This window comes from Clupea harengus, chromosome 23 (assembly GCF_900700415.2).
Source record: "Clupea harengus chromosome 23, Ch_v2.0.2, whole genome shotgun sequence".
Lineage (NCBI taxonomy): Eukaryota > Metazoa > Chordata > Actinopteri > Clupeiformes > Clupeidae > Clupea > Clupea harengus.
In genome coordinates, this window is record NC_045174.1 from 11,831,628 (window position 1) to 11,859,513 (window position 27,886).

Here is a 27,886-nt window from a genome sequence, read left to right on the forward strand (position 1 = left end):
TTCAATAAAATGCATGTGTATGTCATCTCCTTATAAACTTCAGACCCATTAGAGCTCTGAAATGACTGTTGCTATCCCTCTACTTACAGCGAAAAACGTAGCTAACCATAGTTAGCTTTACCGATCGTGGATCACAAGTGTTCTCCCAACCACCACACAGATATCTTTAGTAAGCACCGAGTAGTCTACCTAATGATTTGATAGCCTAAATCTATTTAATAGAATAAATCAGATGTTTTAGTTGCTAGAGCTTTAAACCTTCAGTTTCTAAAGAATGAGTTGAGAGCTGTCTGTAGCCATTCATACCTCTCTAGAGTCCCACATGCTGCTTCAGGCAAGCGACAGGATCTAGGCCCTCTTTTTACTGCTTTAGTTAACTGGTTGCAACAGCTTTATTTTTTACAAAGCAGGACAACAGTTAACAACAAAAGACCAACTTATAACTACATTTTAACTCACCAAATGGTTTGCCAAGGTTTTTTCCTGGCATTGTTTCACCACCTTATTTTTGTCGATTTTGCGAAACCCCGTTTATTTTTCCATAGGGATTTTTACTTTGGAACCAGGAAGTATTAAAATGCTAACACTAAAAACTGCAAAGACAGTGGGTGTCTGGGAAGTCCTTCAGAGGCTAGGCAAGACACCTTCTTAGCATTCAGAGAACAATGGGACAGTCTAGCGAGTGTGCAGGTGTCCATCCAATTCTGTGCTACTAAAATTATTATAAATAAATAAATAAAACACGCTTTGGTACGTGCTCATAAGACTGCGGGTACTTTAAGAACACTGAGGATACTCCAAATGCATCCTTGAAAATTCTCTGAACAAAGGACTAGCAGCATCAGAACAGCAATGGGTGTTTCAAGGAAATCAAGGAAGGATCCTTGATGGTTGTGTTTCAAGGATGCTACATCATCAAATACGGCCGAAGCACTGTTCCGATGTGTTTCCTAGCCTCTGAAGGACCCTACTTGCAAGGACCTGTCCTACCAAGGAAGCATCCTTAACTTTGAGAAACACCCATCCTTCATGAAGTCGCACTTCAAACGATTTACGGGGCATATCAGGTTACATTTGCATGAAGTTCTTGGAGGAGAGGTGCAACTTTATAGAACGGCTTACATTTCACTTACAAATTCTGTTTGAATCACAAAATGAACAAACTCATCTGTTGAGTTCCAACTGTACCTACAGAGGACATCATTCCTTGACAGCAACAAATAATGGAGGAAAGCACAAACAGGAAACTACTTAGAAAAATGACTTGAATAATTGCCTAGACTGATCAAAGACAAAGACTGTACTTGGACGTGTCCGAAAGACAAAAACATTATATCCAAATCATCTACATTAATGAGGGTAACTTCAGAACTCTGTGCTGAATGTCTGATAAAATATCTATAAAACTTTTGTAAGGTGGCGGAGAAAACTAATATACAACACCAAATAAGCAACTAATTACACAATTTTCACATGATGGGAGTAAACCAATCAACAAAATGATAACACAATCTCTGATATAATTCACGATGTTCTGACAAAAACAACATAAAAACTGTTACAAAGGATACAAACAATGACGTACAAAACAATGGAGAAAACAACATTCTCCCAAAAGAATAAAACAGCCATCTGATCTGATTGACTTTTTCAACCATAAAAACAGTTATCACTATTGTAAAAGGCATTGTGTTAGTAAAATATGATTTCAATAGGTACAATTATTTCATATAGATAGCACTGAGCTAATAGAGTAACTTTTTGGGGGAAATGTATCTTACATCCACGTTGGTCATCAGCATTGTCCTGAGGTGTATACAAGCGGTGAGTTTGAAAACCGTAACCGTAAGGGGGGCGAACCACAGATGACCCACACAAGCGGGACATATCAAGGAATGGTGTGTTCATAAGAAATAAACAATTCCAGTTCAAGGAAAGGAAAGAGCGGAGTACAGTACAACAGGAAAGATGAGACAGAATCAGAACATCACAGAAAACTTGGGGCTGAGAGACACATTAAATATGTTCACAATTATTAAATAATTGGTTGTCATAACAATAAGTTCAGTTATTTGATTACTCTGATTGTGCACCTTGCGTAGTGGGCTGGGAACATATAAAGCACAGGTGGCAGGCATTAGCTTTGAGCACAGCTTTACCCAGTGGCACTGCTGCTGCAATGGACTGTTCCTAGTGGAACACACCATCTAGCCAATGGACTGCTCCTAGTGGAACACACCATCTAGCCAATGGACTGCTCCTAGTGGAACACACCATCTAGCCAATGGACTGCTCCTAGTGGAACACACCATCTAGCCAATGGACTGCTCCTAGTGGAACACACCATCTAGCCAATGACTGGTCATTTGCGTGAAGAGCTGGTGGTGCAGCTTATAATTAATGGTACTGGTATCCAAGCCTATCTGGGACACAACTCCAGCACAAACTAGGTGTAGATTCTTGTGGGTCAACACCAGGCAGGGAAAGCCATAGGTCTGCACCTTCCGGCCTCTGGAGGGAGATGTTGCACTACTCTCCACTCCAATCGTATCCAATCGTGAAACAAACTGGAATTTATTTCAAAAATAGTTAAAGGATATTTTTCTACTGAACAATGCCGAGTACTCTGAGAAACGGACACATGTAACGGGCAGTTATCAGAAAACTAGACTTTGGTTTTGGTATTTGACAAACTTACGTTCTCAAGGCACACAGGAAGAGGTGAAGAGAGAGGAAGAGCTCTGGACTATATGAAGTGGTACTTGAGATAAAAACTAATACTCTGTTAAGAGAAAGAGGGAAGTGCTAAGTTTTGAGTTGCTCCAGATTTGAGTTTAAAATGGAGGTGAAATGGAGATGAGGCAAACTGTTATTGGCAATATGGCGGCGATGACTGAGGTGGATGACTACACAGATAAGTACCAGCCCAGCTGTAAATATAAATGGTGTTGCATAGCATACACGTTTGTTGATCCTAGCAATGTAACTAACTTTAAAGGCATGTTGACTCCTGAAGGTAGCGTGGTCCTCAAGGTCTTGTCTCCTTTTGTTGTTTTCCCTTTTCATGACATCACTGTCAAAGTCATTGCAACAAACCAGAGATCATTACACCAGTTCTCCACCATTACATAGGATCTCATAGCACATCAAAACAACAGAAGAAAAACAATTGGAATTCCAATGGAAACAGCCAATTGCGTGAGTTGTGTTGTAGAGAGGAGAGGGGACAGGAGAGGAGGACTGGACACTGATTACTCAAGGAGTGGGTGGGGTAAATGGGTAGAGAAAGGAAGAGTGTTTAAGGAGATTGTGTGGTGTGATGTGCACAGGACAGGACTAGGATGTGAGTCAGTCAGTGGATGTAGGTAAAACAGGTCTTTCAGTAGAGGAAGACGGTTGGGGTTGACAGTGGGGCGATGCATGTATGTGCGTGGTGCTGATGTGTGGACGTGGGTGTGTTAGCATAGGGTCAAGACTGCTGCCCTCCCCAGCGAGTCTCCATGGGCTGCCTCAGGAACTCCTCCACCTGCCGTGCCATATCCATGGTCTCGTCCAGGTCAAAGTCCCCGTCTGCATCCAGCATAGAGTCACTCCTGAGGGCCCACACCACAAGCAGAGACACGCAATATTAACACACAGACAAGCGTAAAACAGAATAAAAGAATAAAAAAAAACAGACGAATTAAATGGAGAAAGGTTAAAGAATTATTCGAACCCAAGTGCTCCTTTGAACATGGGCAGCCACAATCAGATGCCACAATCACCTGCAGCAACGCAGGTCTTTCTCTACTTACACTGGTGGGTAGAGGTTAAAGGTCTGTGGCTGGCTAATGGTGGGAGAGACTGTGTGGTCCATGAAGGAGGGAGTGCCAGGAGGCGGCTCAGGGTTAGGGGACGAGAACCTGGGGAGCAAAGACAGTTTCAGACATTGGGATTCATTCACAGACCCTGAACCGTATAGCTTCATTTGTACACACATATGCAGTTCTACAGAGCAGTCCATGTGAGTGTGGATAAACATGAGGCGACTTACTCCACTTTGACGACTTGTTTGATCTCTGGTTTGACATAGCCATCTACTGCCTTTGCTAGAGAAAAAAGAAAGAAAATTAAGCAAAAGGTTACATTATATATAACAAATACATAGTCTGCCACCATTTCAGGTATAGGTAACAAATTATCAAATGATCACAAGAACCTAATCATCATCATTAAAGAAAGGGTGAAAACATATGACAGTGTGTGTGTGTGTGTGTGTGTGTGTGTGTGTGTGTGTGTGTGTGTGTGTGTGTGTGTGTGTGTGTGTGTGTGTGTATCAGGGGAGCTTACACAGAGGAGGTGTGCAGTATCTGGAGAAGACCTCATCTTTGGGCTGGGCAGGGTAGAGGAAAAGCAGGTGGTTGAGATCACTGATGCGGTCAGCCAGGGAGCGGATGGAGAAGTCTTTACTGGTGAAGGGCATCAGATTCCACACCATCCTCTCACCTGCCACACAAAATAAACAACTCCAAAATAAATAAAAATAAAAATAAATAAAACTCCACAATTTCTTACACTCCTCTAATTCCAAATGAATGTCAGAACACTCACTCTCTTATATACCCTTACTGGGCCACACTCTTGGATGCACCATCATAGCGGTTTGCAGCTGACTACACCTTCTACATTCCTACATTGGACCCCAGTTATCTGCCACACTACTAATCTCTTGCATTAATTTCTCTTGAAATCAGAAAATTCGGCCTTGACAGGAAACAGGGGTAAGGGGTTGTGCGGTGCACAGGAACAGCGTGAGGAAAAGAGTGAGTCCCTCACCAGATTTGTTGGGGTTCTCTGCCACCCACGCGATGGTGATGCCCCCGATCTCAGAGTCACTAAAGCGCAGGAGGAAGGTACCGTTGGGTTTGGACATCAGCATGTCCTGTGCTTGCTGCTTGTTTACAAAGCCGAGGATTGCCCTATGCGCACACACACAAACACACACTTAGTGACTGCAATCGTTGGCTGAGCTTACAGATTCAGTAAGGAGTCATCATTGTTACCCATCATTCCAGTGGGCCTTCAAGTGTTTCTTCATCAGCTCCATTACGCCATCAAACCACTGCCAGAAGGTGAAGTTCCGGCCTTGTAAACTCTCCTACACACACAGACGCACACACGTAAATTAAATTACCAACAAAATAATTAAACCATTGAATACGTTTTCATCTCCTCATATCAAACTGTATCTAAATGTATTTAATGTAAATGTCTAAGAGGTTGTGTTTATGGCTGCATTTCAATGTGATGTTAAAAGGGACACAGACATGCAGTTGTTGTATTAGTGTATTATTCTATGTTCAAACACAGCTCCTGTCCATGATAACAGGTGATGGAAGAAGGCTTCATCAAGTGTCCTACCCGGTTGAACTGGGACCAGCTCATGTTCATGTTGCGGTAGTCCTCTGCGTTGACACTCGCGCTGTTGAAGCCCTTCTGAGCCAGGAAGACCAGGTTCTCCTCCGACAGGCCCCGGCTGCTCTGCATTTCCGCTATATACTTCATGTTCAGAGCCTCACAGAGTTGTGGCCACAACACCTTGTCAGGCACCACGAAGGGCACCCTTCCCTGTCAGAGGAACACAGTGTGATGCCACAGCTGCTGCATAAAGATACATCAGCCCATGCATGCCATCTGGGGATGGAAAACTACACCCTGCTTTACCAAATTCATCATTCCATGAAGAAGTGACCACACAGACATGTCCTGAGCCAAAGCCACTGCAGATATTTACATAGAGGGGTTTTCCTATGTTCAAGGAAACAGAATAAGAGACATCTGTAAAACACACACACACTTACCGGCTCAGAAAAAGCATTGTCCCAAAGCACGGTGGCTGTAGCATTGTTGTCTTGACTTCCATGAACAATCACCACCACAGGCAAAGACAAAGTCTAAATAAATAAATAAATAAATAAATGAATGAATGAATGAATACACACACACTGTATATATACACACATACAATACTGTTCAAAGGTTTGGAATCCGTAAGAAATGTCCTTGTTTCTGAAAGAAAATTACTTTTTTTTCTATTTTAATAACCTAAAATCTACCATGTATGTAGCGTGGGCATTGTTAATGTTGTAATGGATTATTACAGCAGATTTTGAATGGAATCAGCACTTGTGGATTATAGTCTTAAAATGGTCAAAAGGAAAGAGTTTTCTGCAGAAACACATAAGTCTATTGTTGTTCTAAAAAAGAAAGAAAAAAGAAGGCTACTCCATGCAGGAAATTGCCATGAAACTGCCATATTTGAGACCGATGGCCGATGGAAGGAAAAAGCTCAAAAGCTGAAATAGGCAAAAGGAAAAAGATACCGGTTGGAAGATGATAGAAAAATGTTGCAAACAGACCAATCTAAAAAGTGAGGTGCTTCACTTCACATAGGAGGATCACAGAAGAAACTTTGTGAGGAGCGCAACAAATGGAAAGCAGCTGGAGAGGTGCTGGACCCTATGTCTCAATCACGGGAGAGGGAATGTGGTCTGGGGCTGCTTTGGTGCGGGTAAAGTATGTCATTTGTACGTAATTTGTACAGAGTAAAATCAATCTTTAAGAAGGAAGGCTAGAACTCCATCGTCATGCCATTATGGTACCCTGTGGACGGTACTTGACTGAAGTCAATTTTATCCTACAACAAGACATTGCTCCAAATTATTATTAATACAAAGCATTGCTCCAAATTATATTATAATATATTATATTATTATATTAAAAGACCTTTTTTAGGGAAGAAGCAATCGAGCTGTAATGCAGGAGAATTCTCTGATGCAGGAGAATTCTCATTATTTCAAGGGGAAATCATCATTCCTAAGTTCGTCAATATCTTGGCTACATTTTCGATTAATTTAACATCCTGTTTGATGGACAACAATATGGATTTTCGTGGAAGCCATGCCGGTTTGAACGGTTGTGTACATACATAAAAACATCAAAATCAGAACAATAATGTCTTGGAGTCTTTGCATTCTTGAGTGGCTTTATTTTGAAAGCTGAGGTTCAAATCCTGAAGGCATTACGAATTCCAACCCCATGCGAGAGCTTTATTTTAATTCTGAAGGCTCAAGAGCCATAAATAAAATGAGCATGAATACGCTTTAAAAAAACAATAATCCCTTTTTCACTATGCCACCTCAACCTCACAACTCTCTCTTTCTCTCTCTCACACACACACACACACACACACACACACACAGCCAAATGGTGTTGTGCATATACAGGTCACACCTCAATTAGAACAGAGAGAAAGGGGAGAACACATATTGTATTGACAAACACAGGACCCTGAGATAGACATAGTCACAGATAATGTAGAGATCTGGTCGTTGACTTATCAGCTATACATTTAGCCTTTATTATTTAGCATTATTTAACCCTTTGTTTAAGTTTGTTAACACTATTGGGTTCCTTTTACAAGTACTTTGTGTACTAATGAAAACACACTACACACCGAGTGACTGTCTCTCAGAGTGCATGTGAGTGTGTGTGTGTGAGACTTACCTTGACATGAAAGACGAGTTCATTTCCCCCCACGCTGAACTGTGACTCAAACAGAATCGTAAATTTCTCCTCAGTCACGGACTCAGTCCCACGCCTGTCCGACCGTTTTATACGTTTCAGAGACTGAAAGAGAAACCAACACCTCACATAAAAAAACATACAGATTGCAACAGGTGGGGTGGGGTGGGGGGTGGGGCCACCCTATGATTTACTCCATCCTGCAGACACATGATTGATGACTTATGTCGTGTCAATAGCAAACACATACAGTGGGGAAAATAAGTATTTGAACCCCTGCCGATTTCGCAAGTTTGGCCACTTGCAAATAAATGTGTGATCTATAATTGTAATGGTAGGTGTATTTTAACAGTGAGAAATAGAATATCAACAAACAAATCCAGAAAACTGAATTTTATAACATTTATGACTTTATTTGAACCCCCAAGGAAACAGCAAGAATTCTGGCTCCCAATGACCAGTTAAGTGCCCCTCATTAGGCCTAACAAGGTACACCTGATCTCAACTGGTGATGTGTATAAAAGAAACCTGTCCAAAGAATCAAACTTCACACCTTCAACCTCACCACCATGGGCAAGACCAAAGAGTTGACCAAGGACGTCAGAGATAAGATTGTAGACCTGCACAAGGCTGGAATGGGTTACAAAACCATCGGCGAGCAGCTTGGTGAGAAGCAGACAACTATTGGTGCGATTATTCGTAAATGGAAGCAACACCAAACAACTGTCCATCGCTCTAGGTCTGGGGCTCCTTGCAAGATATCCCCTCATGCGGTATCGGTGATCATCCGAAAGGTGCAGAATAACCCCAGAACTATACAGGGGGAGCTTGTGAATGATCTCAAGGCAGCTGGGACCACAGTCACCAAGAAAACCATTGGCAACACACTACGCCGTAATGGTTTGAAGAACTTTTTTTTTTTTTTTTTTTTTCATAATTAATTTTATTTGGTATGAAGGTAACAGAAAATTTGGTAGGTTACCAAAATGTACAATAGTCACAAATAATTTGGGGAAGCATGCAGTTTTACAAACAAAACCATAATTTTTAGCTATCTTCTAATAATGAATGCTTCCCACACCATTCAGCAAAGGTGGCCCCAACTATCCCCACCCCTTCAGTTCTACCTTAGTTTCAGTTCTACCTTATCTCCCTCTCATCAAGCCCCCTATCCCACACCCTCCCCAACCCACTAACCCCCTCCCAGACCTTTCCCTCCCCCTCCCCCATCCCCATCCCCTTAATACATAGTACTCATCCACACTCATCCAACATTTTAAATAAGTACATACATACATACATACATGAATAAAGCAAAAAAAAACAAAAAAAAACGAATGGGTGCTATTGTCTATTGCTTGGGCAGCGTTAGCTAAAGTGCGTTATAGATAGAGCTCCATTGGCTATCAAATTGTTTCTTTTTATTTTGGTCCTCTGACAATGCTTTTTCAATGCTCAAGTAGTATTTCATTAAGGATTTCTATTTTTCGAATGCAGGTGCCTCTTTATTTTTCCAGTGTTGCAAGATCAGTTTTTTAAAGATTAAGGAACAGAAAAGTATCTGCCAACTGGTTGGGTATAAAGCCTTTTCTGCATCTACTGCTAATAATGACAAATCCTTATTGTACTTCTTTGCATATTGTACCAGCGTAATAGATGTTCTGGTATTGGTTCTTAGGTCCCGATGTTGTATAAACCCGGCTTGGTCGTGATGGATTAGACTAGGTAGAATCTGTAACAGTCTATTGTTTAATATTTTAGTAATGATCTTCTTATCACAATTAATTAAACGTATTGGCCTATAGTCAGAAGGTGTTTCACCAGGGCTCGAAATTAACTTTTTGGCTTACCAGCCAAAATGGCTGGTAGATGAAAAAAATGACCAGCCAATCATATTTTCTACCGGCCAAAATTAAACCTGGCATTTCAGACCTACTCTGACATTGTTTGACTTTTACCTATGTAATTAATATCATTGTTAATCAGAATGGATTAAACAAAATCAACTCATTTTACTTTTTTAAATAATTTATGAATTCAATTCAATGTTATTTATATAGCCCCAGAACAGTACAATTGTCTCAAGGCGCTTTACAGAGCCCAGAGCCTGAAACGAAAAATAAAACAAAAAACTTGTGTTGACAATAATACAACACAATTCCATGTACTTGATGGCTGGTTTCCCTGTAATGTAACTGAACAGCCTGGTATTGACGTTGTTTCTGTCATATCATTTGATTTTGCATTGTTGGCTGACGTTTGTAGCTCGCTAGTCAATGGCAACTCCCCATGCTAGCTAACGATAGCTAGCACGCAAACATTAGTTAGCTTAACTTCTCGGGAGACGGGAGGACAGGGGATATCATTGCACAACAATAGTGGAGACAAGCTCAAAATCATATTATCGATAGTTGATTTTCTTGTCAGCCTGACAAGGAAGTATAAAACTTATCTTAATGATGGATCCAGTAGGGTGACAGGCTAGGATAGCTAGCTGCTTAGCTGCTGCTAACATCATTCAGAGACAACGAACTTCTGGATTCTAGCTGACAGCAGACCGGTTGACGCCCACTGACGTTTACCTTTGCTGAAGGTGATGCACCAGCAATGAATCGCCACATTATTGAGACATTTAGCTTTCGTTTATCTGCGTTAACTTGCGTCTGGTAAAGTAAGTTAGTCTGTTTGAACTTTGTATTCGCGGGCAAAATATTAGAACTTTGTATTCGCGTGCAAATTGTTATAGTTGTATAGAAATTCTTAGAACTCTCTCCCACTGTTCGTGTTGGCGTTGCAAGCTATTTTTAACCACGACTTGCGCGGTAGTCGGGCGCTGTACTCCGCAATGTCATTAGCCAAGTGGCGGGGCATCGGACACAATTTAGTCGCCAGCCCAAAAATCTACACGCCATTGGCGCTTGGCGGGTGCCAATTTCCAGCCCTGTGTTTCACCTTTCTTTCCTGGTTTTGGTATAACAGAGATGATTAACTTTTTTGTGCTGTCTGTATCAACTCTATAAATAGGGGATCTATTTTATTCCAAAATGTTGAGTAGAACTCTATAGGTAAGCCATCCATACCTGGAGCTTTCTTTAAGGGAAATTTCTTCATGGCAGATTGTATTTCTGTACTGGAAATGTCTCTATTTAGTTCCTCTTTTTGTTCATAGGATAACTGTTTAAGATTTACTGAATTTAAAAAGGGAAGAGGATCTTGGTCTTTAACCTCAGAAGTATAAAGTTTCTCATAAAACATTCTGAATTTGTCGTTTATGTCTTGATTGTTTATGTGGGTTTTGCTTAAGGTTTCATCTTTTAGGGTAATTGGTTGTCTTTTCAAAACTCTCTTTATTAAGGAGCTCAGATGTTTACCTGACATATTGGCCGCAATGTAATTTATTTTTGTTGAGTTATATTTGTAGTCATCTGCTTTTTTAATTAAGAGGCTATCTAATTTTAATTTTGCTTCCTGTAGTTCCTTGTAACCTTTGCTATTAGTTTGGGTTTTATGTGCTCTTTGAAGGTATTTTATTTCATGTTTTATTATATTTAATTCCTTGTCCAATTCTTTTTTTTCCCTTGCTGCATAGCTTATCATAATACCCCTAATATATGCTTTGAAGGTATCCCAGATTACACCAATATCAGGTTTGTCTTGAGGATCCGCTCTGGTCACATTTATCTCGATAAATAAGTCAATGTTGCTATTTATACACCTCATAAAGTCCATATCAAGCAAATATTTCCTATTCATTCTCCATGTTCTGTTAGATATTACATTTTCTTTTGGGGACAATGTGAATGAAACAATGGCATGATCAGATATTACAATATCATTAATTTTGCTTGATAGAACCATGTCCAGGTGCTTCTTTGAGATGAATAAGTAGTCGATACGACTATAGCTGTTCTGAGAGTGTGAGAGGTACGTATAGTCTAAGGTATTAGGGTGCAAAGTCCTCCAGATATCCTGAAGGTCATTTGTAGAGAGGAAGTTTAGGAGTGTATTTGGTGGTTTTACCTTCCTGGTTGGTGTTGAACTGTCCTTAGAACTGAATATATTGTTCAGATCCCCCCCCCAGAATTATTATACCTGTTGGCGCTCTGTCTAATACCGACTGTATCTTATTTAGAAAGTTCAAATCTGATATTGGGGGTTTATAGATATTAATAAGTGTGTACAGCTCTCCTAATATTTCACACCTGAGTACTAAATATCTGCCATATTTATCAGCGGCTTGTGACAATAATTTAAACGGTAACCTTTTGTTTATAAGAATCCCCACCCCTCTACTCCTAGACGAGAGTGTTGCCTCAAAGGCCTCCCCCACCCATTGCCTTTTAAGAAACTCTATCTGCCCTGTTTTAAAGTGGAGCTCCTGAAGAAAAACGATGTCGGAAGACAATTTCCCTAAGTAGTACAAAACTTTGTGTTTTTTAGTACCTTCCTGTAGCCCGTTAACATTCCACGTTGAAACCTGAATTGTATTCAGAAGGTTTTCAGACAGCTTTTCCTGAGCCATGGAGTAACGGTTGTATGCGTTGGGCATTGATCTATGCATACCTTAATTAACAAATAAATGTACAAAATCTAGTTTATTATTCCCATGCTTAATGTTCCTGGTACCCTGTGGTAGCACATTTAATTAACAAACCCCCTCCTCCAGCTCATCCCCTCACCACACACCCCCTCCCGCACTCCCCACACTCACACATCCAAACTTACTCTCACACACGCACCCATACACCAACAATCCTCCATAGGCCTACACGAATACATATATACACAACCATAAGCAGCCTCACACACAGCACACGCACAGGGATGAGAGAGAGAGAGAGAGAGAATTTGAAAAAAAACCAACATAGCTACGTTTTCCTCTTCCTTTTCTTTTAACATTTTCAGCAGGTATTTGTTCAGTCCAATAAGTACCTCAAGTCTCTTATCTTGGCTTCATGGAATAACGGAAAAGGTAGAAAATAAAGCATCAAATATTGTCAGTATTTTTTAAGGAAGTCTCGAGGTGAACATGATCCCTGAGATATTAGTTGCTCCATGAAGGGATAAGCAAAGTTATATTTCCGCTGGTCAGCACCGTATATCCAAAAGGAGAAAGCAAATGAGAAAGAGAAAAAAAAAAAGAAGAGTTCAACTCCTACAGATCAATCAGGTTATTTGTTCCCATTAATCCGAGATTGATGGGTATCTTTTACCGAGTTCAAGCTTTGCTTCATGCACAGTAGAGAACTTCAGTTCTTCATCTCCTATCATGACTAACAAAACCGCCGGGTGTCTCATTTTTTTTGTAATGTTTAACTCGTGCAGTTTTTCTCTCAAAGGCCAGAAGGTAATGGTTTGAAGTACTGCAGAACTCGCAAGGTCCCCCTGCTCAAGGAAGCACATGTACAGGGCCGTCTGAAGTTTGCCAATGAACACTTGAATGATTCTAAGGAGGATTGGGAGACAGGATATGGTCAGATGAGACCAAAATCAAGCTCTTTGGCATCAACTCGACTTGCCGCGTTTGGAGGGGTAAGAATGCTGAATATGACACCATCCCCACCGTCAAGCATGGAGGTGGAAACATTATGCTTTGGAGCTGTTTCTCTGCCAAGGGTACAGGACGACTCCACTGCATCGAGGGGACTATGGATGGGGCCATGTAATGTGGAATATTGGGCTTGAACCTCATTCCCTCATTCCCTCCCATTGAAAACGCAACCTTAAGGATTTGGAGAGGATCTGCAAAGAGGAGTGGACCAAAATCCCTCCTGAGATGTGTGTAAACCTGGTGACCAACTGCAAGAAAAGTCTGACGTCTGTGCTTGCCAACAAGGGTTATTCCACCAAGTACTAAGTCATGTTTTGCTAGGGTTTCAAATACTTATTTTCTGCATCAAATGCAAATTAAGTCATAAATGTTATAAAATGCAGTTTTCTGGATTTTTTTGTTGATATTCTGTTTCTCACTGTTAAAATACACCTACTATTACAATTAAAGATCACACATTTCTTTGCAAGTGGCCAAACTTGCGAAATCGGCGGGGGTTCAAATACTTATTTTCCCCACTGTATATTGATGTTGTATATTCAGAGTTGCTCATCAATGAGCTTCCAAGAGGAAAGTAGTAATAAGGGAATTCTGGAAAGAGGAATCGTACGATTCGGGCGGGAGGTTCACTTGGACAGCTTACCATGTTTCTGAAGTGTGCGCTGAGGGTGCCTGTGGTCTGGTGGTACTCCATCACACAGTTATTATTCAGGATCTCCCCACTGCTGTCACTGAAACACACATGATGCGCTTTTGTTTACAGAAAAAAGACCCTAAGCTACACCATATGGTAGAGAGCTTTGATTTAGCTGCTGCAGCCATCTTAGAATTTTTCTTGGAAGTCAGGGACTATTAAAAAAAAACCTTGTCAGACAGATCCTGCTGGTTTTTCATGTGGGTTGTGCAGACATAAAACAGGATAAGAGGTTGTGAATGAACTCACAGAATAAAGACCTGCACATGTGTAAGGCCTGTAGAGAACTTACACAAGGTTAAGTTCTCTATAGGCTGACTATACATCTAAACAAAAAAGGCATGGGGAGCTGCTTACCATCATCACTACAGAACACACAAAATCCAACTGCTTTAAAAGCTTTAAATAGATGATTGTATAACTAGTCTTTATTAAATAACTGAAAATGTTGGGCATAAGCAGCAGCTATAGTGCAGTTCAATTGATAACAACCCGCATCCTGGCTCCATCAGATCTGTATGACTTATTAAGCAACACTGAGCAATTCAGGAGTCAATACAATAGGTCAGAGTATGCATGAGCTCACTTTCTGGTGCTCTCGTTCTTGAGCAGAGCTTTGGCCTGCTGCTCATTGATGATGGTGGCCTTGACCTGCGGGGGGTTCATGTGCACGTTGAGTTTGCCCCCCACCAGCAGCCGCACTGTGGCTGCAAACTTGGTCTGAGTCTTCAGGACCTGAGGAGGCTGCTTCTCTATGATGAAGGTGCTGCAGACACACATGCACATCCAACTTAGAACCAAACAACTGCTACTGTTAGTCTGTTCTGTTCCTGCAACAGCTGAAGCCAAAATACACATTTTACGAACATGATATGGGGCGGCAGTGGTACAGGAGGTAGAGAAGTCGTTTAGTAATCAGAAGGTTGTTAGTTCGATTCCCTGTCGAAGCGTCCTTGAGCAAGACACTGAACCCCTAATTGCTCCTGATGTGCAGTGTGCCATCAGTGTAAAAAAAAAATGTGAATACATCCTTGTAAGTCGCTTTGGATAAAAGCGTCTGCTAAATGACTAAATGTAAATGTAAATGTAGAGATGGACAATGAAACCTGAGACTATAAATATGGCCATGCACACACACACACACACACACACACACACACACACACACACACACCTGGTGACTAAAGCGGATATGATGTCAGTGATGGTGGCGTTGAGTTCCTTGAGGAGGTCCTCAGTGGGCCCTGGGATGGGTAGCTGCTGGGTCAGATGCTCCACCCGCCGGATTTGCTGACGATTCTGCCAGATCATGTCAGCAAGCTTCTCACACCTACACACACACCGAGCCATTCACACACACAGACATTAAATTACCGACAACATAATTAAATTGAATACGTTTTCATCTCCTTATATCAATCTGCATCTAAATTCATTTATCACTTCAATATGGACCATGGTTGGCCAATCTATTCCTATGTGCATACGAGACTGTGGAAAAGCAAACACTGCTTTGCTAAGAACATGCATCTTGTGCCCACATGTCTGTCTGCATACCAGGACTGCAGTACATCTAGTCCGCCCTCTGCAGGTCCGCCGTTCCCGGCAAGCTGCTGACGTCTCTTCCACTGAATCAGCTCGTCGTCTAGAACCACCGTCTGCTGTTTCCGTAACAGAGCCAGCGTGTTCTGCTGCTTCTCAGCCAGGTCCTAAGACAGACAAAGGGAGTCATCGGAATTACAGTATCTCTTTGAAACTGAACTCCACCCTTACCTCTGCTCAGGCAAGTCTCTGTGATGATGTGCTTGTCTGCGTGTGTGACAGGCGTGTGTGACAGGCGTGCCGTACCTGTCGGAACTTCTGCAGCGTGTTGGCCTCGCGCGTGAGCCAGCCTTCCAGCGTGGTGCGCTTGCTCTGCAGGGTCGTCTCTCTCTGCACGCGCTCAGCCGGGTTGAGGGTGGACAGATTAGTCAGCTGAGCTGGAGAGAGAGAGTGGAGTGGAGCAGGGTAAATGAGAGACAGACAGATGGAACAGGGATAGAGCTCAAATTTGAAAATGGTGGATCATTTTGCAACCAGTGAGTTCATTGAAATGTGACTATATATGCATGTGCGTGTTACCCTGTATCCGCAGGCTCTCTTGGTACTGAATGATGAAGTACTCCTGGCTGTGCTGAAGCTTGCGCAGCTCGTTCTCCGTGTCCTGAGTCATCACACGCAACTCCTCAAACGTCTGGTTGATCTGCTGGTACTTTTGAGATGTGCTGTCCACCACCCCACCCCTGCTAGAGTTCACCTAACCAGACAGAGGAAGAGCAACACAGGCCCAGATCAACCACGAGGTTTCACACAGAAAGCTACTTGTAGTGAGGAGCTCAGAATGATATAATGATTGTAAGGATGATGCATGCCTCTGCGCCGTATGGTACATACAGACGTGTGTGTGTGTGTGTGTGTATATGTATGTATATGCATTAGCAGAATGTGTGTGCTGAACGTATGAGAACATAAACATTTAAAAAAAATATTTTTCTGCATTACATATACATTATTCGCTCACGGCTCAAGTCCTACTCTGCATGCAACTGAGTGGTTAACAATGTGTGAATGTACTGTGTAACCAATGCATTAGTGTGTTGAATGCATGTGCATACATGTATGTGCCACTCTTACTCACATTATTAGTAGCCTGCACCAGTCTCTCCTCCGTGCACAGGATGTGCTTGATGCAGCGAACGAGCTCCAGGGGACAGCGGTCATACGTGTTCTAGAAAGCAAATCATACTGACCGGTCAAATAACCGTTAATGCCAATTACAAACTTACAGCTGACTTTATGCATGGTAGTAAACATTGCATTCCAAACATTCATGAGGAGTAGTTACATGCAAAAAAAGGGTAAAGTTGATGTCCAAAAACAGACACAGATGAGAGCTCCCACTCCTCTGACCCCAACTTCCAGGAAATGAGCCACAGGTCACCGGAGGGCTCAGAGACTATCCAGAGGTTAGTCAGGCCTGCTATAAAGATGGCTTTGGCACGTCTGGGGTTGGACGCAACACCTGTCCAGGTAACTCCTCAAAGAGCTTTCTTAAAAGTTCCCCCGACAGCCCCATATATCGAGGACTTGCAAAGATGATGGGCAGACCCCAGACGTATTCTCTCATCTCTCGAGGGACTGTAGAGCACTGGCTAACATGCAGGCGAGATTAAAGAGGTATGTCTTAAGTGCATGTTTAAAAGTTTCCACCGTTTCCAGCCATTCTTAGATATTCCAGCAGAGCATTCCAAAGGCTGAGGGCATAGAAACTAAAAGCTGCTTTCCTCATGTCTCTTTGTCCTGGCTTTTGGAACTGTTAGGAGTTCAATGCCAGAAGACCTCAGGGATGTACTGGGTGTGTACCTTGAGAGCATGTCTGTTATATATTCAGGTGCATGACTATGGAGTGATTTATAAACTAGTAAGAGAATCTTGAAATCTATTGAAAAACTAACAGGTAACCAGTGCAGTGATTTGAATACTGGTGTGATGTGCGCCCTCCGTCTTGTTTTAGTGAGGACTCGTGCTGCTGCATTCTGTATTGTTTGTAATTGACTAATGGCTTTTTGTTTTTAAATGTGCAGATAGTTTCTCTCTTTCGGCTTTTTCACCAATGACTAATACCTCTGTTTTATCTTGGTTGAGCTAGAGAAAGTTTTGTAACATCTATACATTTATATCAGAAATGCAATTTACCAAGCAACCAATATAGCTGTAGTTGTTGGGTGTTACAGAAATATAGAGCTGGGTGTCATATGCACAGCTATGGTAATTGATGTTGTGTCTCCTTAATAACACTACCAAGGGGTGACATGTATAGACTGAAAAGTAAGGGCCCTAAAATGGATCCTTGAGGGACCCCACAGGTCATACAAAAATGTTCAAGTTTATCAATAAGGATATCATGATCGACAGTGTCAAAGGCTGCGCTCAGATCCAGAAGGGCCAGGACATATAGTTTTTTGGAGTCAGCATTAATCCTGAGGTAATTTACAACCTTGACTAATGCCTTTTCTGGGCTATGATTGGAACTAGATTGGAAAGTGTCAAAGGCACAGTTAGCATCTAGGAAATTATTTAACTGTTTAAAGACAATTGTTTGCTTATTTTGCAATTTGCTTAGAAAGGGAAGGTTGGAGATGGGTCTAAAATTGCAAGGGACTGAGGAGTCTAAATGGCTTTTCTTCAGGGGTCTCACCAGGGCAGTTTTAAGTTCTGATGGCAAAATGCTTGTAAGCAGGGAACAGCTTACAATGGCTAGGCTGTCCTTAGACACAGAGTTAAAGATGTTCTTAAAAAATGTGGTGGGAATGGGATCAAGAGGGCATGTAAACTACTTCATCCGGCGCCGACGTGAGTGGCAGCCTTTCCACGTAGCTCCGTTGTCTCGAGTCTTTTTTTAGCTTTTTAAAGTTTGTTAGTCCTTGTTTACACTTTGCTTTTCATAGGCACTGTGTAGATATCTTTATATCCTATGGATACACTTACGAATCGACTGCAACAGGGCAGTCAGTACTTTGTTTACATGAGGGATCAGCTGTTCGCACTGCGGACAAGAAATCATGCCGGCAAAGTTTACCCCATACCGGAGGAGCTGGTGAGACGCTACCGTGGAAGCAGAGCTGGGGCGTTGGTGAAGGCTAGGCTCCTGCAGAAGCGGTGGAGGTTTAAACCAGCTATTCCTTCGTTTGTGATGGGGAATGTAAACTCGTTGGCCAACAAGACAGATGAGCTGGCAGCCTTGGTGATGAACGTGAAGTTGTACAGAGAGTGCAGCTTACTGTGCCTCACGGAAACCTGGCTAACCAGCAACATTCCGGACCTCAACGTGGAGCTACCCGGCTTTACTACGGTGAGAGCGGACAGAGACCTTAAGCTAAGTGGCAAACGGAAAGGTGGGGGGCTTGCACTTTATGTCAACATTAGGTGGTGCAACCCAGGGCATGTGACTGTTAAAGAGACCATCTGTTGCCCAGACATTGAAGTGTTAGCCGTTAGCCTCCGTCCGTATTACATGCCTAGGGAATTCTCGCACGCCATTGTTGTTTGTGTTTACATCCTTCCACGAGCTACGGTCGAAGTCGCGTGCGACACCATCTACTCCGTTATCGCTGGGCTCCAAACTCAACATCCTGAAGCCTTCATTGCAATTTCGGGGGACTTTAATCATGTTACCCTGGACTCAACTCTGCCTGCTTTTCACCAGTTTGTGTCTTGCCCAACAAGAAAGAACAGGACAATTGACCTAATGTATGCTAACGTGAGGGATGCATACAAAGCCACACCACTTCCTCCCTTAGGGAAATCAGATCACAATTTGGTTTTCCTACAACCCAAATACACACCAAAAGTGCGCAGGCAACCAACCACCACGCGCTCCTTCAGGAAATGGACTCCTGAGGCAGAGGATGCCCTCAGGGACTGCTTTGAGTCAACTGACTGGAGTGTGCTGCAGGACTCTTTTGGAGAGGACATTGATGGGGTCACACACTGCACTACTGACTACCTGAACTTCTGTATGGACATTGTCGCTCCCACTAAAACAGTGCGCTGCTTCCCTAACAACAAGCCCTGGATTACCTCTAATGTTAAACATCTCCTCAACATGAAAAAGAGGGCATTCAAAGAGGGGGACCAGGCAGAGCGGAAGCGCGTACAGGGAGAGCTGAAGACCATGCTGAGAGAGGCAAAGGACTCATACAGAAGGAAGGTGGAGCAGAAGCTGCAGGAAAACAACATGAGAGAGGTGTGGGATGGAATGAAAACCATCACAGGCTGCAAGAAGAGCAGCAGCACTGTTGAGGGGGATGTGGTGAGGGCAAACCAGTTTAACCACTTCTACAACAGGTTTGACAACACAGCTCCAGGTGTTAATGACTGTCTAACACCTATTCCTGCATCAGCTGCTAACTGCTCTCTGCATGCCACAACCACCCCACCCCTCCCCCCTGCTCTGACCACAGCCAGTGTTGACCATCTTGGACAATGACCACCACCCACTTCACAGTACTATTAACGGACAGAGGAGCATTTTCAGTGGCAGACTCCTGTCACTGTCATGCTCATCGGACAGGCTGAGAAAGTCCTTTGTCCCCAGGGCCATCCAGCTTTTTAATGCCACACAGAAGGGGAGGGGGAGGGAGATGGACTTCTCTGCATGAGTCTTCCTCAGTCTCCCCTCCTCAGCTCTTAATTTTTCCATCCCACTGTCCATCTTTTTATCTTTTTACTCTTTTACTGGCTATACTAGCCCATTGCACAGTCTTTACTATTTATATCACTTTGCACTATCCTCACACACACAAGCACAAGTACTCTATCTTTGCACTATCCACACAAGCACATGAACACTATCTCTCTGCACTCTTTGCACTACTTTCCTTGTGGACATCAACACTGACACAATCAATGCACACTGTAATATCTGTATAATATCTGTATACACCCCACTCCCTGTGAACATGTTTTTCCCTATGTGTATTGTTTTTTTCTACTGTGATTTGTGTATGTATGTTTGTGAGTTAAGTTAAGTGTATAAGCTACTGGATGACCTAAATTTCCTTCGGGATTAATAAAGTATCCATCTATCTATCTATCTAGTTGTGACACTACATTGCTCAGCATTTCTGTATCAGCCAGTGCAAAAAAGCTGATACTGTTATAACATGGTGGAAGGGGATCAGAAAACAAGACATTTGGTATTTCCTGAACAATACTCATCCTAATGTTCGTTATCTTATCTCTGAAGCCTGCTGCAAATTCCGCACATTTGGAGGTGGAAAAGAGACTATCATCTACTTTGGGTGCAGGATTTATAAGGCTGTCAATTGTTGAAAAGAGCACCCTAGAATTGTTAGAATTTATAGATATCAATTTTCGAGAAATTATCCTTCTTAGCATTTCTTATTGCTTTATTAAAGACTGAAAGATATTCCTTAAAAATATCAAGATGGACCTGTAGCTTGGTCTTTCTCCATGTACGCTCAGACCTTCTGTAAGATCTCTTAAGTTGAATTATTTCCTAATTTCTTAGCATTTCTCTGCTTTTTGTTTAGCTAAAACCTTTTTTAGTTTCAAAGGTGCGACAGAGTCAAGTGCTGTCCTTAATTTTGTATTGAGTGTAGTTACTAGATCATTAACACACGATGGCCCCGCCTCTGGGGTTTTTGTACTAGTTATGTTCATCATCACTTTGAAATTCTCAGCTGCTACAGAGTTAAGATAACGTTTCTAATTTTAATTTTAACGTTTTAATAACACATTCAGCACTATTTTTAACTTTAGGTACCAGTACTGTAAAGAAAATACAAAAGTGGTCAGAAAGAGCAAGGTCACAGATAGACGATATAACAGTTGTAAGACCCTTTGTAATCACTAGATCAAGGGTATGGCCAAGGTTGTGTGTGGGTTCAGTAATGTGTTGAGTAAAGTCCATGGAATTCAAGAGATTCATAAAATCCCTGGTCTTTGAGTCGTTCCCATTATCCAGATGTACTGTATGTTAAAATCACCAGTGATAATAATCTTATTGTAGTTTGTGTGGATAATGGAGAGTAGTTCTGAAAAATCTGTTAGAAAAGTGGGACATTGCTTGGGTGGCCTATACACAGTTACTGTCAGAACAGGAGGCTGGCACTTTAGAACTATGGCATGATATCCAAACGAGGCAAAAGCATCGAAAGAGATGCTCTGTGATGTTTTCTACAGGATGTCAATGCCTTAGGGTGGTCCTAATGTTGCCCGAGAGCAGACTGGCTCCACTTCGTGCTTCAGCAGGCTGGGTCTCTCCCAGAACAGGTCGTAGTTGTTAATAGGGATGCACCGATACCACTTTTTTACAAACCGATACGAGTACGAGTATTTTTATTTGTGTACTTGCCTATACCGAGTACCGATACTTCTTAGATTTGGTCTCCATGAAAGTGCAATTAATTTGGAGGCAGATTTTATTTTATCCTCTGCAGATTATGTCAAGCCTATAGTACAAAATGAACAGAAGGCTATCCGAAGCCAAAAATAAACAGAGCTTTCTGGTTTTAACACACAAAAAAAGCCTTCAAACAGACAATATCACCACATTAGACAAAATGCAAATATAACCAGATAAAGGCAATTCAATTTGCTGCATAGTTAACAACACAGTCTGCTTAACAAAAAGTGAACATAACTATTACTGGATTAGCACAAGAGCACATTTCAGTTACAAAAGGATCAGAAGAATCTCCTGCTCAAGTACACAAACAATCACTTAACCTATGTGGCACAGTCTTTCTCTCTACCTCTCTCTCTCTGTGTGTGCGTGCGCGTTTTTTTCTTTTGCAAGACGTCAGTTAAGATTGGTTGCTTCGGTCTTGCGCCACTAGCATCAGTGAACTCTGTGTCCTTAGCACTATGGTGCGTCTTCAGATGTTTAATCAAATTGCTTGTGTTAAACAAAGTACTTTCCTTTCCGCCCCTCGACACCGTAGCAGTGCAGATCTTACACTGTGCCTTACTCCTGTCGTCGTCATTTATCTTAAAATGAGCCCAAATCGCCGTTAAGGCAGCACAACGGAATTGCTAATCGCTAACGAGATGCTAGCAGCTAAATTTAGCGAAACCTGTATACTGAAATACTTTGACACTATGACAAACTTTCCTAACACAGTCAAACATCAAGCAAATGCAACACAAGACGGCAAAAAAGCTACTTACTAGTCTGGCAGAGAGTGGTAGGACAGGTAGGACAAATCAATCACATTTTGTGTCAGCATAGCCCGGCCAGTTTGATGCAGTGAAATACTGATGAGTGGTATCGGTGCTTGGTATCGGCAATTCAAAAACGAGTACGAGTACGAGTATTTTAACGAAGATACTGGTATCGGTATCGGTGCATCCCTAGTTGTTAACAAAGTTAATGTTTAGTGAGGCGCAGGAGGTTGAATAGTCTGGACCATCTCTCAGCACCTCTCTGGTAGGGAGAGGCCCAGAGATGACGATCCATCTTCCTGTGTCCATGAGGGCAGTGAGGAGAGCTGTGAAGTCCGCCTTCAGGACGAGGATGCTTGGGAGTCTACGGTGAATATCACAGACCCTGGCTCCAGGGAAGCAGTGAACCTTGCAGGGACCACTAGGTGAAGGGGGGATGTAGACATCTCTGACCATGGAGCTGCCAATGACCAGGGTGGAGGTTGTCGTGTCAAGCGGGAGAAGTCGTCGAGGGGGTGCCGACTGTGTGGAGGGCCCGGGATGGGAGGCAGGGGGGTGTGGGCGATGTTGGATGACGGTACGATGCCGGTGTTGCGTTGGAGCCGGTCTACAGGGGGGGTCACAGGGGGGATGTCATCTAGGGGGGCTGAGGAGGGATGTCATCAAGTGGAGGGGGCTCCTCTTCATCCACCAGTGTGGTGTAGCGGTTTCCCAGTTGCAAGGGCTGGCCTGGCTCTGTGTGTCGTCCAGACCGCCTTCCGTGACGCTTGCTTCTGCCAGCTGTTCGCCATGGCTCAGGCTGGTGAGGAGTGGAGCTCGCCGGCGGCAGGGTGGGCTTGGTCCCCAGTAGTGGCCAGGGAGCGATGTTGGGGTCTGAGTTAGGATTCACGCAGGGCAGAGTGGAATCAAGATGTCCAGTGTGCATGTATGAGCGAGGGGGACCCACAGAGACAATGGAGTCAATTAACTGCTCATCCATCTTGATCTGGTAGAGGTTCGTTAACCTGACTTCAAGTTCCACTACGTTCTGTCTGAGCAGGAGGCAGGAGTCGCATCCAGGTGCACCACTGAGGGTGGGCATCGTGGCGATATCAGACGGGAGGCAAAGCTTGATTTTATGGATTTGTATTTGCTACGATGTTGTGGTGACTCGCTGTGAAGTAGTCAAACTTTAAGCTTTAGCTGGCGTTGGCTTGCTAGGCTTTCGTAGGCTCGCTGAAATGCTAGCTGGTCAGAGCAGAATTAGGATAGATTGTGTTATTGTAGCGATGGCTTGTACAAACTCCGAGCTCACAGGAAGAAGCAAAAACCTACTGTTTGTAGGATAAAACTCTTCATAACTCTATGGCAACTCCAGAGAAGTGCTGGCACTGACGTTTGAGTGACCGCAGAGGAAGCACTAATCTTGATGAAAAACTTGAATTAATCAAATTAATTTGATCTATTACCCAGCCTTAACCCCTAATCTCAGAACAATAATTCCATCCAGACATAATGGAAAAAAACATGATGCTTGATGTCATTTAAATAATGTTTATGGAGGTCTAGAGGAAGTAAATAAAGTGATCACTTTCATGTTAGAAAATTTACTTTTTTAGATCACTTTCACAATCACAATTATCATCAGCGGAAGGGTTCTCAATGCCATGAAAGATTCCACATAACATCCCATGCCACAAATACTACAACCACTTCTCAATTTATAATTTTCAGAAACCCTTTCTTCCCTATAGAGGAAGAAAGTCTTTACTTACTACAGCTAATAATAATGACAATATGCTTTTGCAAGTATACACTACTAGCTACTGGAAGCTGTGCATGTGCTGTTCAGCGTACCTGAAGCTGGGTGGCGTAGTGGCCCAGTTTGATCTTGAGCAGGAAACCATCCTCTCCCACCGTATGCTCTGCCCTCTTCTGCAGCTCCTGAATCAGACTTTCCAACAAGCGCTTGGCTTTGAACTCCTCCTGTGTGTTTTCATGGTCAACAGCATCCCTAGGAAGGAAAACACACATTCCCACATATGCTTGTGTACGCACACCAGATTAAAATAACTACTCACAAAGAATGTAACCTGGTTAAGTAGTAAACTATATAATACAGAAACAGATCTCTCCTTATCACCATGCTCTCTGAGGGTCCCTTGAGGTGCTTGCTGCAGGAAATACAGCTGGCACAAGTCTTGGGTTTTACTGCTACATAGGGGATTTGCAGTCTTGCTACAACTACCTTACATTCTTCTTCAAACCCCCCCACTCACTCAGCGCCTCTCTCACCAGGGCTGAGCCTCGATCCACTGGGCCAGGTAGTGGCGGACCTCGATGGGGAAGTGCTGGTCATAGAGAGACTGCATCTGGTGCAAAGCCTCCCCCTGAAGCTGCTGTGTCTGCGCCCACAACGCCATCTCCTAACAGAGGGAGGGCATGACAAAGAGTGAGAGAAAAAAGGTTGAGAGAAGAAAAGTAGACGTATTAGAGGAGGAAGTGATGGAAAAGAAAGGTGGAGTGAGAGGGAAAGGAACAGAGGAGTCAGGCGTATTTAACAGAGAGAACAAGGGCTATTGGCCCAGACGGAAAACATAAAAGATTTACCACACTCATCTGCAACGTCTTATGTAACCAAGGGCTTGCCAAAAACAGGCATAGAAAGAACGAGGGGAATGCATTTCATTGGGGAAATAGAAACAAGGTTCCCACTTTCATGCGAGACAGAATTTGCCGTGAGCACATTCTTGCCAAGTAAATGGTCATTATTCACTGTTAATAGCCCAATTAATTTATTAACAGCAATGAATCAACAAAAGTTTCCATCTCCTTCTGCTCACAGACCTCCTGTGACAGGGCAAGGTCTGATACTGAAATGTGAACCCGCTTTCTGAACTTTGTCCACAAGTGTCCTTTATGTTGACTGAAGAGTTTAGCAGAACCATTTCTGGATTATCACAAATGCGGAGTCTGGATCTTTCACTCAATGTGTTTGGGACAAGCCTCGTTGCCCGTCAGTGCACCAAACAAGCGGACAAGCCCATCAATGCACCAAAAGCCAAGCCTGAGCAATGTCAGATGACAATACCAAACCAGCAATATGAACTATTTAGTCAAAACCAAGAGCATCACACTAATCAATGACAAACAACTAAAATGGCAGGTACAATCATTTGCCCTTGAATGATTTCATGGCTGTCAGTATAGCACTAATATCTCTGGAATTACCAAACAAATATAGCCTAGAGTGATACCAACCCCAACAGACAAGCCACATGGCCACACAGAGACAGTGATGATGCTGCTAAAACTAGGTGAGTAATTTAATGAGGGTGTAATGGTGTTCTTATCATGATTAACTGCAAGTCTATGGGTGTAGCCTTGGATGCAACCAATGTTTGGCAATTTTTTCACTCATGTAATACCCATGGACCATCAAGGAAATGGAAAGGGCTAAGAGAGAGCATCAGCCAAAAGGAGGACAGATGATGGCTTTTCAAAGTATGTTTGCTTCATGACGCTCATGCTTCGGATGGCACTACACACAGATAGTTTAATGCAATACAATCAGTAAAATACTAATAAAAAGGATAATTTATAGTTGATCATTTGTTCAAAATATAAGAGCATTAGGTCTTCGATCTGTATATTCTATGTGTTTATCTGTTTTAAGCGTTTTCATCGTCTGAAAAACATAAACCAATTGAATGAAACACTCTAACACAACAAACAGAAAAATAAAACAAAATGCATACAGCATTACTGAACTATGTTTAATGTATTACTTGTTAACTATTTAACGTTACTTGTAACACTACATCAGCATATATACGTGAGGCATGTGGCTAGGAAGGATTCGCCAAGTTAAGTTCAAGAGGCCTTTCTGTTAGTTTCGTTTTCAACTACCTGTTAGTTATCCTAGCCACATAAATGAGCTAATGTAGCGAACGTTGCCATACTATAACCAACTCTGTGCTAAATATGTATGTTCTACTCGGTCACTTGTTGCATTTCGCCTCGTCTGGCAGCTAACGCAAAACTGTGATGTGTATCGAGCCAGCAAGTTGCCTTACAACTCTACGATATATTATACGTTTAAGGTGCACTCATCCAAGCGTTTGACTATATGAAATACATTCGGACAGACAGACATATATTTTCTCTAAAATCGTTTATAGCGCAAAAGTTTCACAAACCAAGAGCATGCTATGGTACTTCATCTAAGATGCTAGTTAGCTAGCTAGCATCCCAAGGGATATGAATTGCACAACACTTTGCATGACCGTTCACTTCTTTTCAGCAACGAAATTCATAAAACCGTCATTGGCTATGTTTACACATGTTGTAACAGGGCCCATAATTACTTTCATGTGAATGCATTAAGTTAGCTAATGCCATCTTGGGGTTTCAAAAATCAAGGAAATGGCTAACATTAGTTAGCGTGCGTGCATGTTGCAAGCAAGTGACATTTCCTTGCTAATCAAAAGTGGCAGCGCTTTTAAACAGCTTTCGGCAGCAAACGACTGGAAATGCAAAACACACTTTGTCGCTAATTCCCAACGTTGGCGAAACTGATTAACTTAAGATAGGAGAATGCAAGAGGCTGTGAATTAACCCTTGCGTTGGATTTAGATTAGTTAGCTAGCAGCGCAATGCTAAGAAAGCATACCTCTAGTGTATTTTTAGCTACTGTCAACATAAAACATCTTTCATCAATGATCCAAGACTACTCTCAAGTAGTTACCTGAAAGATTGCGTCTTCTGCTAACGGTGTTATACCATGAACGTGTTTAAAAGTAGCATCAATCTGAGAACTCCTGTTTACGCCAACAGAGATGGCAAGCTAGCAATACATTGCGTTGCCACTGGATTTACGACCGGGTTCCTCCCATATGGGCTACTCCCACACTCAAAATCTGCCGCTGCTTCTTCGCAGATTTTGGAACAAACAGAAGAAACATAGCCCAGTGTACTATCACGTGGACGCCAACTAGGCTTCAGAATGCTTTCTGTGAGTGTGTGTGTGTTTGCAACAATTCACGCCATCTAGCTAAGTGCACACCCACCGTTCAATGTTTTAAAACGTCGTCGGGTAGTTTTGGGGTGTTCTTCCTCTACAGGACTTCACATGTCACTTGTTTAACATTAGTTCTTTGATAGCATGAGTGAGGTGTCTCACTATGGGATTCGCACCGTGGCTTATTAATTAGAAGCCTTTACTATCAGCACGCCAGCTCTATTGGCTGGCAGCCGTGACACTTGTGTCCGAGTGTAAACCCCGCCCTACTATATATCAGGGTGACAGCATCTTTGGGTTATTCAAAACAAGTACACCTCTTACCTGCTTCATGCAGCAAGGAGGGTGTTCT

General features: G+C 42.6%; 1 protein-coding gene across 4 annotated transcripts; it reads right to left on the reverse strand.

Moving 5' to 3' along the window:
• Window positions 1-1,503: 1,503 nt before the first annotated feature.
• Window positions 1,504-27,739, reverse strand: LOC105910183 (signal transducer and activator of transcription 5B-like). 4 transcript variants are annotated; one of them, XM_031560660.2, is made up of 19 exons: window positions 27,584-27,739; window positions 24,794-24,940; window positions 24,372-24,528; window positions 16,486-16,575; window positions 15,930-16,104; window positions 15,657-15,787; window positions 15,366-15,517; window positions 14,983-15,138; window positions 14,395-14,574; window positions 13,758-13,845; window positions 7,546-7,668; window positions 5,841-5,933; window positions 5,401-5,607; window positions 5,043-5,137; window positions 4,816-4,958; window positions 4,330-4,485; window positions 4,034-4,088; window positions 3,795-3,902; window positions 1,504-3,593 (listed from the first exon to the last, which is right to left on the reverse strand). In XM_031560660.2, the coding sequence occupies exons 2-19, from the start codon at window positions 24,871-24,873 to the stop codon at window positions 3,470-3,472; spliced, it is 2,313 nt and encodes a 770-aa protein (XP_031416520.1). In that variant the 5' UTR covers window positions 24,874-24,940; window positions 27,584-27,739; the 3' UTR covers window positions 1,504-3,469. The 4 variants fall into 4 exon arrangements, with proteins under 4 accessions (XP_031416520.1, XP_031416518.1, XP_031416519.1 ...); XM_031560658.2 differs by having other exon boundaries at window positions 24,810-24,940; window positions 27,584-27,736; XM_031560659.2 differs by lacking the exon at window positions 27,584-27,739 and adding an exon at window positions 27,262-27,506.
• Window positions 27,740-27,886: the final 147 nt, after the last annotated feature.

Bases quoted from the DNA above. Each gene is read 5' to 3' on its own strand.
- LOC105910183 (XM_031560658.2), bottom strand. From the start codon at position 24,937: ATGGCGTTGTGGGCGCAGACACAGCAGCTTCAGGGGGAGGCTTTGCAC. The intron at 15,788-15,929 runs GTAACACGCACA...CTCTCTCTCCAG, and splicing joins AGAGAGCCTGCGGATACAGG to CTCAGCTGACTAATCTGTCC. The intron at 15,139-15,365 runs GTATGCAGACAG...GTGTGTGTGTAG, and splicing joins CTAGATGTACTGCAGTCCTG to GTGTGAGAAGCTTGCTGACA.